This window comes from Hoplias malabaricus, chromosome 1, assembly GCF_029633855.1.
Source record: "Hoplias malabaricus isolate fHopMal1 chromosome 1, fHopMal1.hap1, whole genome shotgun sequence".
Lineage (NCBI taxonomy): Eukaryota > Metazoa > Chordata > Actinopteri > Characiformes > Erythrinidae > Hoplias > Hoplias malabaricus.
Window position 1 is genome coordinate 40471523 of NC_089800.1, and position 22198 is coordinate 40493720.

A 22198-nucleotide genomic window follows, 5' to 3' on the forward strand; every position below is an offset into this window, starting at 1 on the left:
TTCATAGTTGCAAAGTAGACCTATTTTTTGAGCTATTCTGAGCCATCTGTTTCTTAAGTTTGTTTTTAGTTTTTCTAACTTTGCCTGATAGTCGGTTTTGTTTTTTAGATTTTCTTTTGGACTTTGCGTTTGTACTGATTTTCAGGTTTTTAAATATTTCTGGTTTTGACCTCGCTTCAAGTATTGTGTTAATTTGCACTGTAAATTATTAAATAAACCTGCAACAGATTTTCACCCTCTGTTTGACGTGATTAATGACATCTACAGATCAGTAAACAATTTCATATGAATGAATATTAGTCACTGCTGACTCTAACTAAATGGTACAAATCATTTTGTTAATTCATAATGGTTCTTAGAACTGAAACAAGGTATTACAGTCTCAAATATGCACCACCGTTAAAATAAAGAAGTCTCCCTTAATACCTGGCCTTTGGCAGAGAAACTTGAGGGTCGCTTGTTTTAGCGCTCTGACTGTATCTGTATCATGCCCTGGCAACAGTGTTGCGCAGAGAGTTGTTCGGAGCCAGGAGATTTGTTCAGACATACTATGGTTTTATTCACACATAAACCAAAGAGAACAGCAGATTTTCATAATGTAGTGAAGTAAAAAGTAAGATATTTGACTTTGTACTGTAATGGAGTTAAAGTAAAAAGTCACTCAAAATGGAAATACTTCAGTAAAGTACAGACACATGAAAAAACTACTTTAATACAGTAACAAATTACATTTAATTTGTTACTGTCCACCACTGTAAATATGTAACTAACTACGGCTGTGCACCAGATTTTGGAATTTGTCTGTTAGGCACTGATGTAAAATGTGATGGCTTGGCTTTCAATCTGTGTACAAGTTTACTGCAATGGTGTTCATTGGCTGAGGTCAAGACTCTTCAACACTCAAAAACCCATCCCTGGACCACTCTCCCTCCTGCACCAAAATTTACCATTGCCACTATATGTACCAGTAGGTAGCAATTCCTGGCATCTACCAAATTCAGATGCATCCCTCAGATTACCAGATTGTCACCCCCTTTGTACTGCTTTGTGGCTGAGCTGTTGTTGTCCTCTAGACATTTTACAATAGCAGCACTTACAGTTGACCAGGGCAGATATTTCACCAACATGCTTGTGACAAATGTGCCATCCTGTAGCAGTGCCACATTTAAAAATCACTAAGCTCTTCAGGAGGACCCATTTACAGACAGATATTGTTAATGGAGTTTGTTTTTGTTTTATTTGATATTGCAGTTAAAAATTGTGGCACGTTTCTGCTGTACTATAGCTACTATAATCTATTTGTTGTCTATTACTGCAACCCTCCCTCCCAAATGACGTGTGTCTTTGTCGGGAAACTGGGCGAAAAGATTAAAAAAAAAAATTCTAATAGGGTAGACTTTTCGTCTGGGTGTCATGAGCCGTCCCAGATTCCACATTCCTGTTCTTTGATTATGTCACACTACGCAAATGTTCCTCATTCCCGTCGCTCATATTCGGTTCAGACACTGGAAATTGACATGACAAAATCGTGTCAAAATTGGGCTAAATTCCTGTAGTGTGGCATTAGTCCCTACTTGAAACTACGGGTACCTGGACTAATGGAAAAGCAATGCAGAATCGAGTAGAGTAGTGTAGGTACCATGCAGTGGAAGTGTGGCTGATTGGAGTGTCCACATACTTTTGGCCCTTTGGTATATCTTGGGAATGTGCTATAACCAGATACATGGAAAAAGCTAGTGTATTTAAACCAGACATTTAATCTTGACTTCTTTGATATATCATGAAGGGATTTGAACTACTGACCCTGTGCTTATGGATTTGAGAGGCTTTACCGTGGCACCTGTCGCAGCTTAATCAGGTCGGGTAAGAATTCTTTGAAATTGTTCCCATTGGGATATTAGCAGCCTTCTTTATTGCAAAGATGTGTCCTGGGACTACTGTCGGAGCCTAGTGCTGGCTCAGCCTTTCTTTAGAGAGATTAAAGGACAGTTTAAATTGACAGTTGTGTTTTTGTAAATGCAGATGTATTCCTTTTAATTTGCATGTTCTGCTCTTCTGGCGGTGCTGGACAGGAGAGAGCGGAACAGATGCAGAGGTCTGTGTGAAATGTTTTAATGTACAATACAATTTAGGCAGTCGGCATAGTGATAAACCCAAACAGATCATGGATTAGATGGTTGTGACCCGCATACTTTCTCATTCTCAGTGTTGAATTGACCATGTGACCATAAGCAGAGATCTTGGTTTAAACACCTTATGTTGTGATGTACTCTGTCCCCTCTCTCCCTCTCCCCCATGGTCTCACTCACAGACAAAGAGGATTAAATATATACCCTTATAATCACACACAAAGCCAGCAATGCACTTTACTTCCATAGAACATCGTGGTAAGAAGGCTGTAATTACAAAGCTCTAATTTTCACCAGCTCTGGCGCCTGTCCCTGTAGAATAGTAAAAGCCAGTTAGTCTGCTGACTGTCAGATCAGATTGTGTTCTCTGAAACTTTTGTTTTCCTCTGTGGGGGAAAGAATGCAGAGTTGTGACTGGCTAGCCCACACATCTGGCCATGCCATTTTAAACACAACTCTGCCAGGCAGAACTCAGAAATAGAATTTAGTTAATTTAGTGTTTTTATCTGATTTGCGTTTTCACATCCATGAAACTTTTATACGACTTGGAATTAAGCATAGGTTTGAGCGCAGTTGATGTATCAGCCTAAGTGTGTGAAATCAAGAGCCAATTCCGTGCCTCATTAAAGCCTTGGATATACTACATGACGTTTAAAGTTGGGGCAGATTATAAACAGACTGGAATTTCACACTACAAGACTGGGATTAATACACTACACAACTGCATATCCCGAATTAAAAACGTTCGTGTTCCCTAGGAGACACAGATAAACATGGAGGTACAACTCACTGCTTTTACTGTTTGCGCTGCTATATTTGTAGATCCATGAAGAAAAAAAAAACATGTAAAAATGTCTAAAAAAAAAAAAAAAAAAAAAAGTGTCATGGATGTGAAGACATGGTCAGTGTGGTCTCCACACACTGCAGAGAAAATTGGAGATTACTAACATGGTGCATACTTGAGGCTACATCCCATGTTAAATGGTTCAGAATCATTAGCGCTAGCAGTAGTGTGCTTCACACTGCAAAAAATAAAGTTGGAATAAAGGCTGTAACAGCGTGTGCTGCGGCCCACTGTGTTGTTTCTCTTTCAGGTAATGCTAATAATATGGGGACATCCCAGCACTATGAATGTCTTGTAGTTTTCTTAGTTTTACAATTAAATCCATCCTCCACTGGAGAGCTTCACTGCACGCATCTGTGTTTACGTTCTGTGCTCTGTTCCCATTGGCTGTCGACAGGGACTCGTTCAGACTTGAAGAGTTTACACTACACAATTACGTCCAAAGTTGGGTAACAAAAATATTGAATGTTTTTCTATGCTGCAACTCATTTGAAACTCAATTTAAAAGTGAAAAATGTGAGCCCTTCACACACAACATGACTTTCCTCTCAACTGATAATTGCACCAGAGTGCAGACCAGAATCAACTAGCACAGACTCTGTCTGACTAGAATTTGGGGTTAAAATCGTGCTAAAAGTTGTAACCCCAGCTTTACACATTGTTTGCAAGGAACACCCACTAATTTATATAGAAGTTTTTTTAGTGAGCCAATGAAGTACACTGTCAGAAAAACTTACTGTGGTGCTAGCTTTTGCTGTTACTGTGGTGGCACCCTCAAAAGTACATCCCTGTACCTTCAGTTAGAGGACATAACTGTACCATATTCTATATTAATTGTAGATTTTAATGTCATAAACCCAGTTCATCTCCAGGACGTAAATTATGTTCTTTTGTTTTGCACTGTTCTGGGAAAAAAAGAAAGATAAATATTGACCTCTTCTTTAGAAGAAAATTTAAGGTAACATTAGGCAACACAAATGGACTTTAAAAGCAATGTTATACCTTTTAAAGGTACGTTTACATTGTTTATAACTTTAAAGACCAATATGTACCTCTACCCAGAGTCGTATAGAAAGAGAGTTGTGTCAACTCTGAGTACGATGGACCAGTTTTTTACAACAATCGCGGATCATGGCGCCTCTAAATAGTTTCCGGAACTTAGTGGCAGACACCAGCAGCGCTGTGTTTGAGTGTGACGCGCATTTAAAGTTTAAGACGTTTAAAGAATGATATTTTATATTATCAGCACATCTATATCCAAGTGTGTTAAAACATTCTAGCGAATTTCCACACTAAATTAGTAGATTTGGGGAATGTTAGCATTTAATTAGGCTATAGGATTTTGAGGAAAGTATAAGCATAACAATGAACAGCCTGGAAATGACCGTCTCATAATGTCATTTTATGATTTAATCTGTTGGGAAATTAGAAAATAATTATTCTAGTGTGATATTTGTCTGGAGGATTATTTGTTAAATGTGACTGGGTGAGTGATTGTAGAGTTGAGTGGAGAAGGTGAAATGAGGATTTAGTTTGCAATAGACCCTAAGCTAAAGTAACCAGCGTAAGGAACATAATTGTTTTTGTGACTTTGCAGAATGATGTAATGTGTATCTGAGACATTTAAACAGTAAAGAAAGCACACCTTCATCCTGCACCTTGAGTCACAATGCCCTGGCTTTTGCGTTGTTCCTTTTTAATAAAGCAAATAATCTTCCCAATGGTGTGTTCTTTGCATGAAATGTGTAGGTGTTTAGACATTACTTATATTTTATTTGTTGTTGTAATTAATAATATAACGGAGCTTCACTCTACTGAAACTATATATGTTTCTCTAAAAAAATAAAACACTAACATATATATTTATCATTTCTGTTAGTGTTTTTTTTTTTTCTTTAGAGATTTATCAATTGTGGCAATGTGATATTTGAATTTACCATTTTTAGGTTTCTACACGAAGGCTTCACCTTCTGTTCAATCTGATATCATAGGTTTTACATCAGCAAAATGTAAAATCATGTGTTATAAAACTATATTAACTGATTTATTAACATCTCTTCACCATCCTCTAACTTATCAGAAACTATAGGGTATATTTCATACGGACTTAAAAATCATACCAGTTAAAAAAAAAAAACGTAATTATAATTTTAAAAAAATTTTAACGCAATCAACATGAACCCTGTAACTGAGGTAATAGTGTCTAAAATGTACATACAAGGAAAGTAATGGCAGATTTTCACATTAATCCTGAATTTTTTTTTCTTTCTTTATTTTAAGTGTATAAGTAACCACATACACAGGTCAATGTGCTGTAGAAATATTGTAAATCGATGCATTTATTGAAGACTAATGACCAAAAATACACAATTTTTCTCCCTGACTCTATCCATGTTATTGGCTGCCTAGAGCTTCCTGGAGCTACTTGGAGCCTGCATGAGTCACATGACCACTAAGCATTTTGGACTTCTTTTGGCACGGCTCTGCCTCTACTATACCTTTTTTTTCTGAGTGGGTGGAGCAAAACTGCACTGCTTTTCGCTGCTGACTAAATTGTATGTCCGGAATGATTGGAAATGACTGGAACAAATAACATGTGAAATAAACTAAACTTCTTAGATGTATTTATATATTTTAGACAGTAGAATAAAGTGGTTGTTTCACATGATTATTTTCATATTTTTACATTGACTAAACTCTATGCCACAGGGGAGCAGTGGAGTAATGCTAAGAGTCTGCTATCGCTAAATAGCCACCATTTAGCAGAGTCTACATAAGGAAGGTCACAGTCTGAGATTCTGAGCTTTTTTAATCACAAAAGATAATCAAACAGAGTTTGTTTACATGTTTAACAGATAATTAATGGCAGCAGACACACTGATAGATAAAACTCTTGGGATCTGATGTATTTATGTAAGAAGAACTTTTTTTTTTTTCATAAAATAACACGCCTCTAGATAGTTTTGGTGGGAAATTTAATTTAAACACGAGGAGAGAGACATGTTTTATTCTGTTCAGATGTACTGTTGATATTTAATGATGATAGAACAAATTTCAAATAGAGGAGCTTTACTTGGCTGGAGAACAGTAACCATTAATTTACAGTCTTGAGTCAGTGATTGAAGTACTACAACTTTACCCCTGATCAAATCTTCATAAGTGTTGTAATCCTTGATTTTAGAAAACTACACCCAATTGGCTCTAAATATTTTTGGCACAAATACATTACATGCAGCAGCATATAATCTGTAGTAGCCAAGTTATCATTACTGATTAGTTTCCTAGATAATATGAAATGAAGGATTTTTATCTCCATGTTTAATTAGTAGCACATAATAACCAGTTTTATCACACCAGGCCCATCTAATTTCCGTTTGATTCATGTTGACCTGTAAAGCTGTTGCTGTGACAAGATTATGCTTCTTTCTGTGAGCCAGTCACAGCTACACGCATTAATCTTGGTTAGTATTTCCAGGATATTCATAGAAAACCTAGAGAATGAAAACAAGATTTAGTCATAAGACGGTTTAATTCATAGAACTATACATGAGATTTAAGTCCCATGTATTTGTCTGATCTGTGCACCAAAACATGAACTTTGCTGTGGAAATCCTTTTACATGGACCCCACAGCCTCAGATGAGCACTTAAGCTGTGCTTTTTTTGGTCCATGTTTGGGTTGGGCTTATTCCTGATTCTTAGAGTTTAGCTGCTTTTAAGCCCATTCCCATTTCAAAAGTGAAACTGTTTATTGATGTAATTTACAGGACACAACAAAGTTGTTTAGTCTGAATTGACAACACCAGAACCTTCCAATTAGACTTAGCTTACTGTGCTGAAGTTGGGCCTCTTCAAATAATGCATAATGAACAATAATTGACAGAAATGCAGGGTTATAACCATGAACTCTTTTCATAGTTTAGTCATAGTTTCAGATCTAGGGCCTCCCAACACACAAAGCAAGAGGCCATTTAATAGGTTTTTGGAGTGTGAGGCATCATCTAGGATCGAATTTGCAAATTCCCTCAAGTATTTTTCATAATTAACATTATCAATGATGTGGTAATTTTATTTGGATTATTGGTAATAATATTATTGGTAATTTTATTTATTATTATATCAGTATGAATTACCACAAAAATACATTTAACTCGAGTTGTTTAGTTTTGTTTTTTGTAGCACTTTTGGTAATGCAGTTAGCCATCTCCAAAGATTGGAGACATTTTCACCTTAAGAAGAAGAAGAAAAAGAAACACCTTTATTGATCCCCTTGGATGGCTTCACTGCCTTTGATCCATCCGTGGCAGTGAACACGCATACAACCGGAGCAGGGGGCTGCCAACAACCTCGGCGCACTGGGAGTTTGGGGGTAAGGTGCCTTGCTCAAGGGCACTTCAGCCATGAATTAATTTTCTCTTGCTGGTCCTGGGAATAGAACCGGCGACCCTTCGGCCTCAAGCTTGCTTCTGTAACCTCAAGGCCACGGCTGCCCCCTCAAGGCCACGACTGCCTCCTCAAGGCCACGACTGCCCCCTCAAGGCCACATAAGTACATTTTACCCACCTATAGAGCATGAATGGAACCATCCTCATTTTGGTTTGTGCTTTTTAACGTTTAGAGTTCTCTCCATTGTCTAAAAAAAAAAAACTCCAGAGAGAGGAAAAGAAAGACTAGCATACCTGACTGAGACAGTTTGTTCTTTTATTCATTTACAGACACTGGGGCTTCGTAAACACACAAGACCAGTTTCAAGCACTCAAAGAAACTGGAGAGCTAGTAAATGCAGAAGAAACATCTGAATTTTATAAAAGTGTGGTTTTTTTTTATTACAATCGTGAAGATCACATAACAGAAGTGTCAAATGCAAGAGACCTAAATGCATCTATTTGTAGTGTCCATGTGGTCAAGGAAAGGTTAAAGCAGGACACTCAGGGACTTTGTCATCCGCATCTGAGTGGCCAGACTATGCCATACTAGGCCAGAGAGTGAGCCTCAGATGGGGTCAGTATTCATATATAAAGGTTTCACCCTCCCCATTTTTATTGCCAGTACAAAATGGTCCACATCTTCTGTGTGCTGGCTTTGAGTTCTTTAGCCTCCGCCTGGCAGAAGCACACAGCACCTGAGCCCTCTGGCAGACACTTTGTCCCACAGCTGCATGGGAGCACTCTTTGAGATTATATCACACATCCGGGCACTCTTCGAATGTGTACGTTATCCACTGAGAAATACGCTCAAGCTGCCAATATCTGGTTGATGTCAAACATCTTCATACCTTCAGATGACTGTCCCTTTGCATACAGTTATCAACATTTGACTGTCATATGTCATATTGTTACACCATCTGTTCCATTAACCCTTAACCATGTGTTGAGTTGTAGTTATTAGTCATGTTTAACGTCGGGTTAACACCTTTATACTAACAGACAGCACCTATAGTAATGCAAAAGCAAACAAATGTTAAAATAAAATCCAGACGGATGCAATTCCAGTCGCAGGCTGAAATGAAACATGAGGATTTCTCATTCTATAGATTTGTATGATTGAGTGAGGGAGTGTTCATAATCCAATCAGTTGAAAACCACCATTGAGAACTTGTACGGTGCAAAGCATTTATTTTCCATTGTCCTTAGTACAAAATGACTCCTTACATGTTATCCACATTTGATGGTCTTATTAACTTCATCATGTGTTTTATAAAAGTACATTAATGAATAGCTACATTTGTGACTTGTATTTTTTGTATAAATTAGTTTTGTCACAGCAAGTGATCCTCCCTGGCTCTGGAAATACGTTGAACTTATGTACACTGAATACACATCCCGTCCTAGTTAACCTCCCAGCTAAACTTAGGAGTTCCCAATGATATCCACTGCTAGGTTGCCATAGCAGCTCTCTCTCTCTCTCACACACACACACACACACACAACCACACACACACATATGTCCCTGCTGAAAATGACAGAGCCCAGAGATGAAAAGACTGTCCTTGCACTCCCACTGCTGACTTCTAAATATTTACCCTAAAGCCTAAGATGGCCGGAGGGTCTGGAGAGGAAATGCTTGGGCCACTCTGAGGCCAGAACATTTTTTTTTCTCAATCTGCTCCAGATAGCACAGCCTAGAGCAGGTCTTAGAGTGGTTGAGTGTTATGAGAGGATAAGAGGGGGCTAGGTATTTTTGGTGGCTGGCCAGTAAAGTCCATCTCTACATGAGGCCACTTGTCCTTTCTTTACCCTTGTGGACATCTTTTATGACTGTTTTCTTTAATTTGGGAACACAGTAGTACCTTATTCTATATTAATTGTAGATTTTAAAATTGTTTGATTTCATTCGCTCCATTACATCTCCAAGATTTATATTATGTTGTTTTATATCACACAGTCTTATAATGAAATCTTACAGATATTCACTCCTCTTTTTGGAGAAGAGAATGTAATGTACCTTTGGGGAACACAACTGGACTTTAATAGCACTGTTGTACATTTAGTGACCACAAATGTACCTCTATCTTGCCTTTTTTTTCCTGATAGTGTAGACAGGATTTTAATGTATGTATGTATGTATCTTTACACTTATATAGCGCCTTTCTAGACACCCAAGGACGCTTTACAACCCACACTGCTCAGAACACTCAATCCACACACACACTGGTGAGAAGCGGCAGCCAAACGCGCACAGCGTACTCTCGACCAGGAACGACCGTCCACCTGCAGGACTGCATCGGGCACTAGGGTTTCACCCAGGACAGAGTGCCAATCTATATCTGGGCTCACACTCATACACCAGGACAGTTATTAGACAGAAGCCAATTCATCTACACTCCATGTTTTTGGACTGTGGGAGGAAACCGGAGTCCCCGGAGGAAACCCACGCAGACACGGGGAGAACATGGAAACTCCACCCAGATGGGACTTGAACCCAAGATCCCAGCGCTGGGAGGCGAACGTGCTAACTTACGAACGTGCAGACTTACCTGATCTGTTCTCACATGGATACCATTGCAAAAATGTAAACAAATATGTCATTCGATCTAAAGGAAAATTGTAACACTTAAGTCAGTCTAGGTCAGAATACCTATATTTATGCAGCCATTACCAGACTGACTCTGAATTTATTATTTATTTATTTTTTTACCTTAATGTGACCCAAATCTGATATTTTCATGGCTGTGAACATGTCAAATCAGATTTGAGTCACTGTCATATGTGGTCCTATATCGGAGACACATCCAATTCGTTGGCATCCAACATAAATGTGAACAGTCAGATTGGATTCCATGCATCTTTTTACCTGTATACATGCACTTAGTGCTGTCACCTCAGCCAGCGCTGGCAGTGCAACAATACAATGGAGGGGAGCTGCATCCCAAATACTGCCAAACTACCTAAATAGTGCACTTCACAGATTTAAATAAATAAATATTACACACAGACAGTTCACTAGTTTGGAAGATGTGAAGCTTTATAGCTGATTATAAACATTGTTGTAATTCGACATACAACGCACTGCTTGAGTGAATAAACCTTTATTTTATGACCTACAGTGTGCACTACAAAAGGTGTAGGGAGACATTTAGGATTCAGCCATTCTCCGGTGGCAGCAGTAAAAGCCAGCTGGTTTTATTTTCAGCTTCTCCTCCTAATAATGTACAGTTGACAAGCTGTTAGATGTCCTTCTGAGCAAATGCGATGCATATGTGCTACTAATGTGTCTGTATTTTTCCCTTTCTAATACGTTATTCCCAAATATGATGTTTTGATATTTTGGGATGAACACAGACATTGCACTGACAGTTTAAGAGGACATGTGGATCTATGGATTCAATATGTGTTAATTTGTGAATGTGCAAAAATCCCCGGCTCTATCTTCACTTCCACCACTCACCTGCGTCAAAGTCCTTTTGACTTTGACATGATTGGTTCCTTGGTTTATGAGGTAAGAAAACCTGAAGCTGTCTGAGTTTGTGACTGTCATGGAAATACTCAGCCATGAGGTAGACTGTTCATTTTTTTATGATACATCTCCTAGAGTATACACAGCATAACATTCATTCATTGTCTGTAACTGTTTATACAGTTCAGGGTCACGGTGTGTCCAGAGCCTACCCGGAATCACTTGGTGCAAGGCTGAAAAACACTGGAGGGGGCACCAGGGCGACATCCACACACTAACCTATGGACAACTTTGAGTCGCCAGTCCACCTACCAACATGTGTTTTTGGACTGTGGGAAGAAACAAAAGCACCCAGAGGAAACCCACACGGACACGGGGAGAACACAAACTCCTCACAGACCTCACCCGGAGCGGGACTTGAACCCACAACCTCCAGGCCCCTGGAGCTGTGTGACTGCGACACTACAACAATTGGTTTAACATTGAAACAGTAACCTACAGAAACTAAGGAGTACTACAGCAGTTGTATCTTTTTTGTTGAGTTGTGTATTTTACCACCAATAAGAGGTGGAGACATAAGCCAAGGGAACTCTTTGTGGGACAGATTTCCTTTCTGAAAATGAGGCAATTTGAATTCAGCAGTAGATCTGCTGTGAGCCGAGAGCAAGGACAGCGCATTTCATTTGATGTTCAGATTGCTAGCAGAATCATATTGACCTTGTTTTAGGCAGTCTGGAACCCTGTAGGTCTTTTTAAGTGCACATGACAAAGTACCTGAACAATAATCCAGATAGCGGAGGAGGAGTGCTTGCGCAGCTACCTAATTAGGTTAATTAAGTAGTTAAGTAATTTGAGCAATTAGTCTGAGTCTTTCACTTGTCCTTCTCGCATGCCATGCAATATAAGCATTTAACACATTAAGGTGCGTCGGAAAGTGTCACTCCAAGACGTTTCATAGATAGCAGGTGTTTCTAAGCACCATTGGGGCAGCTTTCCCCTCTCACCAGGTTCATCTTAGTCTACACCTGAAAGAATAATCTTTATTCATGGAGAAGTTAGGAATGATTTTTTTATTTTATGTCGTCATGACCTGAGGCACTATTCACAAATATTTAGTCAATATAACGCTTACATTTAAAGGACCACTATTTGGTATTTTTGCTCCTGGGCTCCCCCTACAGTTGCAGAGTGTGAGTCACCTTTACAGCACTGTCCTGAAATCAAGGGACAGTGGGGAAAGATAGTGTTTTCCTATACTAGTCCAAAAGATACATAGTGCAGTTTCTGCACTGCTGAGTGTGGTGTAGCAATGACAGAGGCTGTGTTCTCCCTATTACAGGAGAGCAAAGCATCTCAATGATTTTGAAGCTGTAATATTAAAAATTTGAATTCATCATATTTTACCTAGTGCTGCTATAACTGACCTAAGAGGGAGCAGCTGTGGCCTTGACGTTAGAGGAGCGAGCTTGAGGCTGGAGGTGTCGGTTCAATTCCCGGGACTGGCAAGAGAAAATGAATTCACGGCAGAAGTGCCCTTGAGCAAGGCACCTAACCCTCAAATTGCTCCCCAAGCGCCGAGGGGGTTGGCAAACCCTGCTCTGGTTGTGTGTGTTTTCACTGCCCCTTGTGTGTGTGTGTGAAAAATTGCTCACTAGTGTGTGTTTGGGTGTTCACTGCCACGGATGGGTCAAATGCATGGAAGCAATTTCTCTCAATAAATGTGTTTCTTCTTCTTCTAAGGATTTACAAGAGAATGGAAAAAAACCTTCTCAACTTTCAAATTCAATTTGGAGCATTTTCATTGGAACCGTTCATCATAAAATTTTCACACATTGTGAAGGACAGACATGTTCAAATGATGAATTAAACTAAAAATGGAGAAAAATGTTTGTCATTGGAAAGCAGCAATATAGAAGTTCACTTTAGTCATGTGTCCTTGAGAGAAATTTTTCTGCCTTTTGTCTATCCCCAGCTTAATTTAGCCATCACCTCCCTCAAGGAGAGTAGTTAAGGTACATCTCTTCTTATCTGGAAAGCTTAAGGCTACACAAACATTCCGATTTCCTCCCGATTGGATTCTACAAGCCTCCCTTTTTCATACAGGACTGTTTGCACTTGTATAAATGACTTCACAGTTCTGCTGTTGGAGCACAAATCTCAGCTCATATGGAGAAGATGGATGGACTTATTCCATCACTCTTATCAGCAGTAAGGAAGAAACGCAAACTTCTTTTTCCATATGGGAAAGCATGGCCTCTCTTTCTTCTCCAGGAAAATCGCTATACATAATTCAAGCTCAGACCATCTGCCTGTTGCATGGATTAATATTTCCTGCACAGATTTTGTAGGAGGAGATTGTGTCCATATGCCAGGGGCAATAGAGAGAGTGACTTTGTGAAAACCATATCATTTCCCTCCCTAAGACTTGCTTGGCAGAGATGGAGAGCCTCACAGAGCTGTCATATTCCACATGATTGATACCCTGTCTCCTGCAGGCATCCTCCTGTGGATTTATGGCACTCCCTCCCCTCGAAATACCACACAAATCAAAATGGAGCACTTATGCATAGTCAAGACAAGTGAGCCATATGAGTATGAAGATGATCTTCCTGCAGTTGGGGTTGTTAAAAACCAGGCAGTTGTAAAGTTCTTCAAAGGTTTTTTTTTTCCCTTTTCTAAATGTATTTCCTTCATTTGTCAGCAATTTATCACTAACTATTGACGGCATGCTTTATTAACATTTAGGTGGAGCATCCATCCTTGTGCAGCCTCTGAGAGGGTGGTTGATGGAGGTAGGGATCAATAGTGCTGAGGGCACATTGATTTCAGGTGATTCTCTGGTGTAATATTTTTCCATTCTCTGAAATATGTGATGGAACACTATGTTCATACACTTTACTGCATTTTATCATGTTGTTTTTATTAGTGTTTGTGTGTGCATCTTCCTCTGGGCTCATGCCTGCACCTGCAGCCACAGTGCAAGGAAGAGAGAAAGTGAGAGATGAAGGTGACAGTCCCATGTGCATTAATGCATAAAGAATCAATCTAAACACCATCAAAACCTAAGAGGAGATGTAGTGGTACGGTGATGAGATAGAACACTCAAAATTGCTTAAAATAGCTGTGGAGATTAAGCTAATCTAATCCAATTTAAAGGAGCCTACTCCAAATCTTTATTATTGCAGCACTATTTGTGGAAAACAGTAGATTAACCCATAAACACTATTGTCCAGAAACAAACCAGTCATGACATGGATCGGTAGCCTTGCTCTGACCGGGCTACGTTCCCTCACCAGCCCTGGCCACGTTCCCTCTGTGGCCCCACTTGTTCTTCAGCTCTATCACTTCCCGAGTGCGGAGAGACGTGCGGCGGAAAGCCCTGCAATAATTAAACCCAGCGTTCTCCCAACAATGGAGGCCATTGAGTCTGAAATGAGGTAGGGAGTTGTCGGTCATGCCCAGCAGGCCCCTGACGGCCCTCTTCTGTAAAGTGCTTTCTGATGTGCGGCTGCTGCTTTCGCTCACTCGAGATTAGCAGTTATTTTGAGGCCTGGCTCAAAGCAAGGCCGATTGTCTGCACTGAGGCTTTATCTCCAAGACCCTTGTGAGCTGAAGAGAAGCGAGCAAGGAGATTATTTAAGAAGACAGTGGGTCTCTAGTTAATGAGAGTGGACTCCTGTTGATGCTCAGGTCTCAAGGTTTTCTTTTTCTTCTCTGGGCTTTCATCCAGACATTTGGTAAAAGCCACTTGGTTCCCTCAATCACCTGGGAAGGAGATTCCAATCAGAACCAATTTGAAATAACATTGATATATATGTGGCGAGTTTAGGGGAAAGTACATTAGCGTACTATATTATTAGGTAGCTATCCTGGAAGAAGTGTAGGATTTTATAATTATTATAAACTGTTTATAATGGCTAGAAATATTTTCACATTATTCAGTTGAACAATATTGTAAGGTTTGTTCTGATTGCAGATTCCCCTCCCCCCAAATCTCATGGCCGAAAACCCGTGTAGTCCAGTTTACAGGGAATGACTGGGGTGACTGGAATGCATGTGTTTATATGTTAGCAAAATATGTTCAGATCTTTCATCTGTTTTTTCTATATTGAATAACATTTAGAGTATGATATTCAGGTAATATTTCTTTTAGATGTTTACATAGGATAATTATAGAATTGCCCTTCCTTAGATGGTAAAATATTGCATGCCAAATTTGTGCTGACAAGAGACACCTTTCCAAGTGTGAGACACATGGACAGTGTTTGACCTTAGCTTATCAACACACTGCTTCTCCAAGTTTACTCTTTTAGAATACACCAAGCCAAAAATAGACAAAATCCTATCTGTTAGGCAAAAAAAACAGCTTAGATCTGAATGATTGCCAAAGATACACTACTGTACAGAGGATACTGTAGTTTTGACTGTAAATGAAAATTAACAGTAAAAATTAAGTCATTAACAATTTGCATTTACAAGCTACTATTTTTCAGATTTACAAAAAAAGTCAAGAAACCTATTTAAAAGAAATTTACAAAAGTCTTCACCACTAAATACAGTATCAAATCTGTCAACCATCACTGTAACTCCACTTTTCACAACTTAAAGCCAACAAGTAACAGCTCTGTTCTCCCAAAAGCCTTTTCCAAAAAGTCTCACTTTATTTTCCTGCATTGGATTAAGGAAGCATTAGATACACCTATCGGTCATAATACTATCACCGCCTTTGTGATTCTACATGCACTGGCCATTCTCTCAATTCCACTGACGACACAGGAGGACCTTGTAGTTCTGAAATTACAGACCGTTATCTGTTACTTTTCATAATTTGTTTGCCCTCTTTCAACCTGTTCTTCAATGGTCAGATCTCATGAAGGGCCACCACAGTGCAGGTATGATTTTGGTGCTGGATAAATCTCAGGGCTGCTGTGACACTGACAATAGTGATGGTTTGTTGCCTGTGTTGCCCTTGTATGAGTGGATTAGACACAGCAGTTTTTACACATTGTGTACAATCACTGTCCACCCTTAGACACAAACCTTCCTAATTGGTCCACCTTCTGTAACTCATATTTTGCTGCATGATTTGTGATGGTCGTCCTCTAGTCCTTCATCAGTGGACACAGGTGGACTACTCTCAGTCCAGCAGTGACACTGAGGGGTTTAAAAGAAATCCAGCATAACTGCTGTGGCACAATACACACTAACACACCACCACCACCTGTGCAGTGCAGTGTGCCTGCAGCGATGAGAATGATCCTGCACCAAAACCTTACATGATTTGTAGTGGACATTGTGGGACTTCTGATCATCGAAGAACATACTTCTATAACATTACTAGATTTATAAGAACATTGCTAGATTTATAAGAACTATTCTACAACACCTTCATGACTCTTGGTTATGATCATTGGTTGATATGCTGCTGCCCTCACTAGGTGGCCAGCTGTAACTGCAGCAAATGACATCTTTAAGACTGATTTGTGTGTGTATTGCTAATAAACATCATCAACACTTCAGCATTTAATTTACATATTTGACCAATCAATTTTAGTGCTGTCTGCAGTTGATTTGAATACTTTAGGGGCAGAATAAAATGCGGAAGAGTTGCACTTTCTTTTCTCAGCAGTCAAAATTGTCCGGTCATACTTCTGGTAGCGACAACAGTTTGGCACGATGTGTGTGCTAAAGTCCATTATTGTGCCAGATGCCTTGATTCCACCCATGTGCCACTTGGCAACTTTGACCGGACAGGGGCGTCCGTGACACACACTACACCTTCCTACTCCTCTTCACGGCTGCCAGCAGCGGCACAGATGGAGCTAGGGCCAGGGATTAGGGAAGATTTTCCTTGATTTAATAAAGTGCTGCAATGACACAGTGATGCTGTGGAGAGATAAACCTGGACGTAGAGTCAAGAGACAAGATCAAACCTCGGCAAGAAGCCATGCTGGCCTGCAGCGCTCTGAACAGCTCCAGGCAACACAGTCCCACAGCTGCAAGCTACACCAACGCATGCCCTACTTTCTCCCCCCAAACCACCCCTGCGCAAAGATCAGATGCAGGGCAAAATTGTGGCCTTAGATTACGATTAAGACATAGGAGCAAAACAAATCCCAGCCTAAGGAGGCAGATAAAGCAATTTGTTTAGGAGTATCATGGCTTAAATAAATAGAGAATGTGTAAAATGTTTGAATATTCTGTGCCATAACAGGAATTGTAGTCAGGAATATCTGAGAGTCACTCTCTTACTCTGGTTCACTGCAGAGAACTCCAGTGAGAGCATATGTACCTTTGATAAAAACATCAATACCTGGCACCAGCATATTGCTAATGTCTTACAAGAGGAACTGTCCAACTGCATTGATATACAATTCCCACCAGCAGATTGGTTGGTGCTATTTGGATCTGTATCATTTTATAAGAGACATCTAAACCTTTCCCTTCATGGAGAATGTGAATGGATAGTGATGGTCATCAAAGGGAGCATGTGTTACATCATCTTTAAGTCCAATGTACTTGATTCACGTGAGGCTCGAGAATGGCTTGAAAGATTGAGCTGGGGGATTGTTTAGGGATTAGAGGGATGGACATACCAGATTCATGGCCGAAATGAAAAAAAGGGAAAAAAAGAGAGAGACAGTGTGGGGTCAGAGGCGTTCGTGGGCAAAAAGAAAGCAGAGTCAGCGCAACTTTAAGCTTAAAGCAGGTTACCAGCTCTGACTGCACTGTGCTAATGTTCTCTGCTGAATTCAGTTCAATTCCAAGAGTAAAGGGACTTGTCACTGCCTGTCTTTGTGGACTCACCGCCAAGCTGGCTGTGCCGGAAAATAATGGCTGCTGGGATCAGTTGATCCATCTTCAGCTGACCAGCACAGGAGACTACATGCCCTGTAAGTGAGTTTTGCCATACTTTTTTCACTCTGCTTTGTTTCTTGCAAGTTTCTGGTTGGCATGAAGCAGTTTCATCGGTTTTTACATTTGTTTGCTCTCTTGTTCTAAAGCAGCTGCACAATTAAGATTATTGGTTTATTTCTTGGTACTTCCTAATGATTTCACTTTCTGCTCTTACTACTGTGAAACTAAGTAAAAGGAAATGTATCATTTACAAGAGGCAAGTTTGGATTTTGGCACATCAGTATAAATTATACATTTTACTGAACTTGGATGTTTTACTCTGAGAAATGACATGTAGAATCCACAGCGGGGTACTTGTCAGTTTTGTCCTTTTTCATTTCCTGGTGACATGAGGCAGCACTTGAAATGGATGGTGAATTTAACTTATCATAAAAAGCTCTGCTGCAGTGACTTCATATTTAATCACTCGTGCTCTGTACGTTATAAATGAATTTAATTTATTTGGTATTGTTCTCTGATTTATATTCAAGCTTCTGGGTTTTGATATTTTTGACCTGAAACAATTATTTTATATATTTGCACCTTCCTATCAACTGTACAAAGGCGTAGGTTTGTGAAGAATCACATGCTTTTTTCACAAGCAGCACCTAAACCACACTCTGACTCTTTCAATTGCAGGTGATTTGCAGAGAGTGGAGATGCCAAGGAAAGACATGGAAGTGATCAAGGGCCAAATGGTGGTTTTGGAGGCTTGGTATACGCCCACGTCTCTCATTGAGAAGAACACAGTCATTTGGAACTTCATGGCCAATGACTCCAAACAGGTGAGTGGCAGGCGTGTTCATGTAAACGTGTACTGAGCCCTTCACGTGTTTAGCATTCAGTAATGCCTCTGCTACTAACACTGAGATTCAAATATGTTGCAGTTTATTGCACCGCAGTTTCATCACTGCATTGCTTTTGATGGTTCAGCCAAGTAAAAAAAAAATCATATGATCATTTTTTTTTTTTTTTTTTTTTTTTTTTTTTTTTTTTTCTTCCTACCCAAAATCAGTCTGTAATTTTGCAATGAAGTGTAAGTTTCTGACATTATTACAAAATGTCTATGAATGTGGACATAAAAAATGGAAACAAACAAACAAACAAAGCAACAAAAAAAACAGACTAAATCAGTCTTTGGTATTGATGCTGTTTAAAATGAATTTAAATTGTGACATTCATTTGTCTGACGTGTTTTTAGATGTCAGTGTGTCATGGTGTCGGAATCAAAAATGTTTTTGTTTAAATTGCTAAATTTGCTTCACACAGTTCTAAGCATAGACAATTTAATGATAGCTAGCAGGATATACAATTTCATGACTTGCTAGAAATATATTATCATGCAGCTTTTTACACAGCTTTAAAAAAAAGCTAAGTAACAAAGTTCAGGAACCAAATATTTGGCTTTGGGATTATTGGTCAAACCATCCCTGGTTAAGTGGCATGTCATTTAGCAGCACAGATATGATAGGCACTAGAAGGTTTTTGCAGTGGAGAGCAAATTGAGCACACTTTGTTCTCTCACACATTACACAGAACGTGGATAACAGAGATGTTTTGTTGGTGCTGCCAATACTATATAAGTGATGAGTTGGATAATTGGGCAAGAAATTGATCATATTTTGCTGTTTCTGATTGATCTTACAAAGCTACTGGATCCATCCAGAGTCTAGGTTAATGTTCAGTATTTTGTTCCACCTCCCCACACCCCAAATGCGTTTGTACTCTTTTGTTTCATAAAAGAATTTGTCATTGTAAGTGAGAAATTATTTAGTAAGTATCTATATATAAAGCACAGTTTAGCCCTATGCTGTTAGAAAAATTGTCACTTTGGTGGTACCTTTTGCTATCCCAGTGGTGATTGTCATCAAGGGTACATATTCATACCTTTAATTAGGAAACATAATCGTAGATTTAATAATTGTGTCTAATGTACAAAAAAATCAAAGAGTACAACAATAATCAGTTTACTGAGCCAAAAGCAAGTCGATAAAAATAGGTTTTTAGCCCAGACTTAAAAGCATCAACAGCGGGTGCCAACCTAATGTCCAGAGGTAGACTGTTCCACAGTCTTGGTGCCACAACATTAAAGGACCTATCATCTTTGAGTTTCAGCTGAGACCGTGGGACAATGAGCAGCAGTTAATTTGACGTGTAGAGGAAGCCAATATAAAGATGCCAGAATAGGGGTAATGTGGTCCAGTTTTTTCGTGCCCATAAGACGACGAGCTTTTGCAGTTATTGAGGACTTACTGACACCCAAATACAAGCTGTGGCTGTAGTCTAAGCGAGATGTAATAAAAGTGAGATAGAAATGCCTTAATCTTGGTGGCTGATCTCTGTTTTTAGAAGGTCCCTTTACCAACTGAGTTCATTTGTTTATCAAACCTGAGGTCAGGAGCAAAGGTAACCCTAAGGTTCTTTACTTGGAGCTTCACATGCCCCAACAGCCCACCAAGATTATCTATTAAGAGACTGGTAAGCCTGGGGGAGCCTAAGAGAATCACTTCACAACACACATTGCTATGAAGATTATTTCAAATAAAGCATAAATGAGCCTGAAACACTAACTACACCATCTGTACCCTACATGCATCTGGAGATTATCATTAAGTCTGCTTATCCATGAAACAGGATGTCTTTTACCATAAGAGACTGCATTCATCCATCATTTGTGGATCATCTATTTTGAGCTAATACCTTCAGAGTATTGTTTGTACATGGTAATTAAATGCTAGTTGTTTTACTCTTCAACAAACACTGCATGATAGCTCGGGATTTGGTTGAGAGTTAGTAAATATCCGTCAGTTAAATATTTGGGACATAGACGTTGAAATGCTGTACAGTGGTTAATTGCTGATGATGTTGTGATTGTGATGTGGTGGAACAGATCATCTCCTACACCTCAGGCCAGATTGGGATGGGAAGTCCTGAGTTTAGGAAGCGTGTCGGGTTTGCCATATCCATGCCCTCCACCAATCTGTCCATCTACATCAACAACACACAGGAGTCAGACTCAGGACGCTACCTCTGCAACGTCATCATCCCTGGAGCTCCAGGGTTGTCTGGGGAGCTGAAGCTCAATGTGAAGGGTAGGTTCAGTGGGAGTCTAATCTCAGCCACAAAATGGGATACTAGATTAGTATTCATTTGAACGTTGCATGTTTATAATACAGTTTATCCTATAAAGAAATTGGACAGTTAAATTGGTTTGTTTTAAGGTTCCACAGATTTGACTGTATCTGTGCAAATCCTGTTAATATTTTCACATAATATAAATGATGTATTTTTCAATATGGAAATGTTTGTATGGCCACAGATCCATAGATATTTATGTTGTTTGTGTTAGATTAAATTAGACTATGTATTTTCATTTGTCCATGTGGTATTTTAAGTTAAGGTTGCCAATAAGTAATTTGTATTTTTGTGTTTTATATTTGTATTATTTAAAGATTATAATATATATTAAAGTTTATACTGTTTAAGGTTCAGTTCAGTTGTCTTGAAGCTTAATCAAAAACAACCAAATACATCACAACCACAACTAACCAGCAATAACTGGCAACATTTGAGCTTCAAGCCAGAAAAGGTGGATATGTTGCACCTGGACAAATAACACACTATTAAAATATCACTCATGATATTTGTTAGACGATCACTAAATTTCCAGAATTATTTTACCCTTGATAACATTTAAAATAAAACTACTGAAGTCTGTTTAATTTTGGACAGTTTTATAATACATCAGTCAACATGATCAGTATGAATTGTTAGTGGTCTTGTTCAGACTAGTTTATAAATGTTGCTCTTCTTAATTAGGGATGGGCATATCAGTCAAATTTGTTTAATAGTTTTGTAGCATTCATTGATTAATCAGCATTTCTATTATGAAATCTCAACATGCCAACTTGCTTCGGGTTGAGGTGAAAGCGCAGTGCTGCCAGGGTTTTACTATCTTTGCTTAAAGGAACACTAGGTAGGATTTGGTATTTTTTTGCTAATAGTACAATAGTACAATTCTAATTATTTAGAATATCTAATTGTGCTAATCCCTATTCTTGATGCTGATAGGGGTGGTGTGGATTATTACTGTCCTGTTAAATATCACTCTAATTTGCAGCTCAGCTATATGATGAGCTCTCTGGACACTGCTGAAATTGAACTGTGTTTTGTCATCTTTTCAGTTCCTCCCTCCACCCCAGTGTGCTCCATGACCGGGGATCCTGTGCTGAGGGGGAATGTGACACTCAGCTGCCAGTCCAGCCACGGCAAACCCATCCCACAGTACAAATGGACCAAAGCTGCTCCTCTCTCAGAGGTTTTCTTCTCTCCAATGCAGAGTGTGTTTACTACATTTCTCTCTCTGTCTACCACTCTATAACCTTTACCGCCTGTCTCTCTCTCTCCACATATATTATTTTAACATATACTCC

At 39.2% G+C, this 22198-nt stretch overlaps 1 protein-coding gene across 1 annotated transcript in view; it reads left to right on the forward strand.

The window, feature by feature from the left end:
* Positions 1–22198, forward strand: part of esamb (endothelial cell adhesion molecule b) — a 49452-nt gene that overhangs the window by 20670 nt on the left and 6584 nt on the right. Inside the window, exons 2-4 of the mRNA XM_066679634.1 lie at positions 18405–18550; positions 20656–20857; positions 21950–22105. Of these exons, the coding sequence (XP_066535731.1) occupies positions 18405–18550; positions 20656–20857; positions 21950–22105 (504 nt within the window). The remainder of the gene's footprint in view (positions 1–18404; positions 18551–20655; positions 20858–21949; positions 22106–22198) is intronic.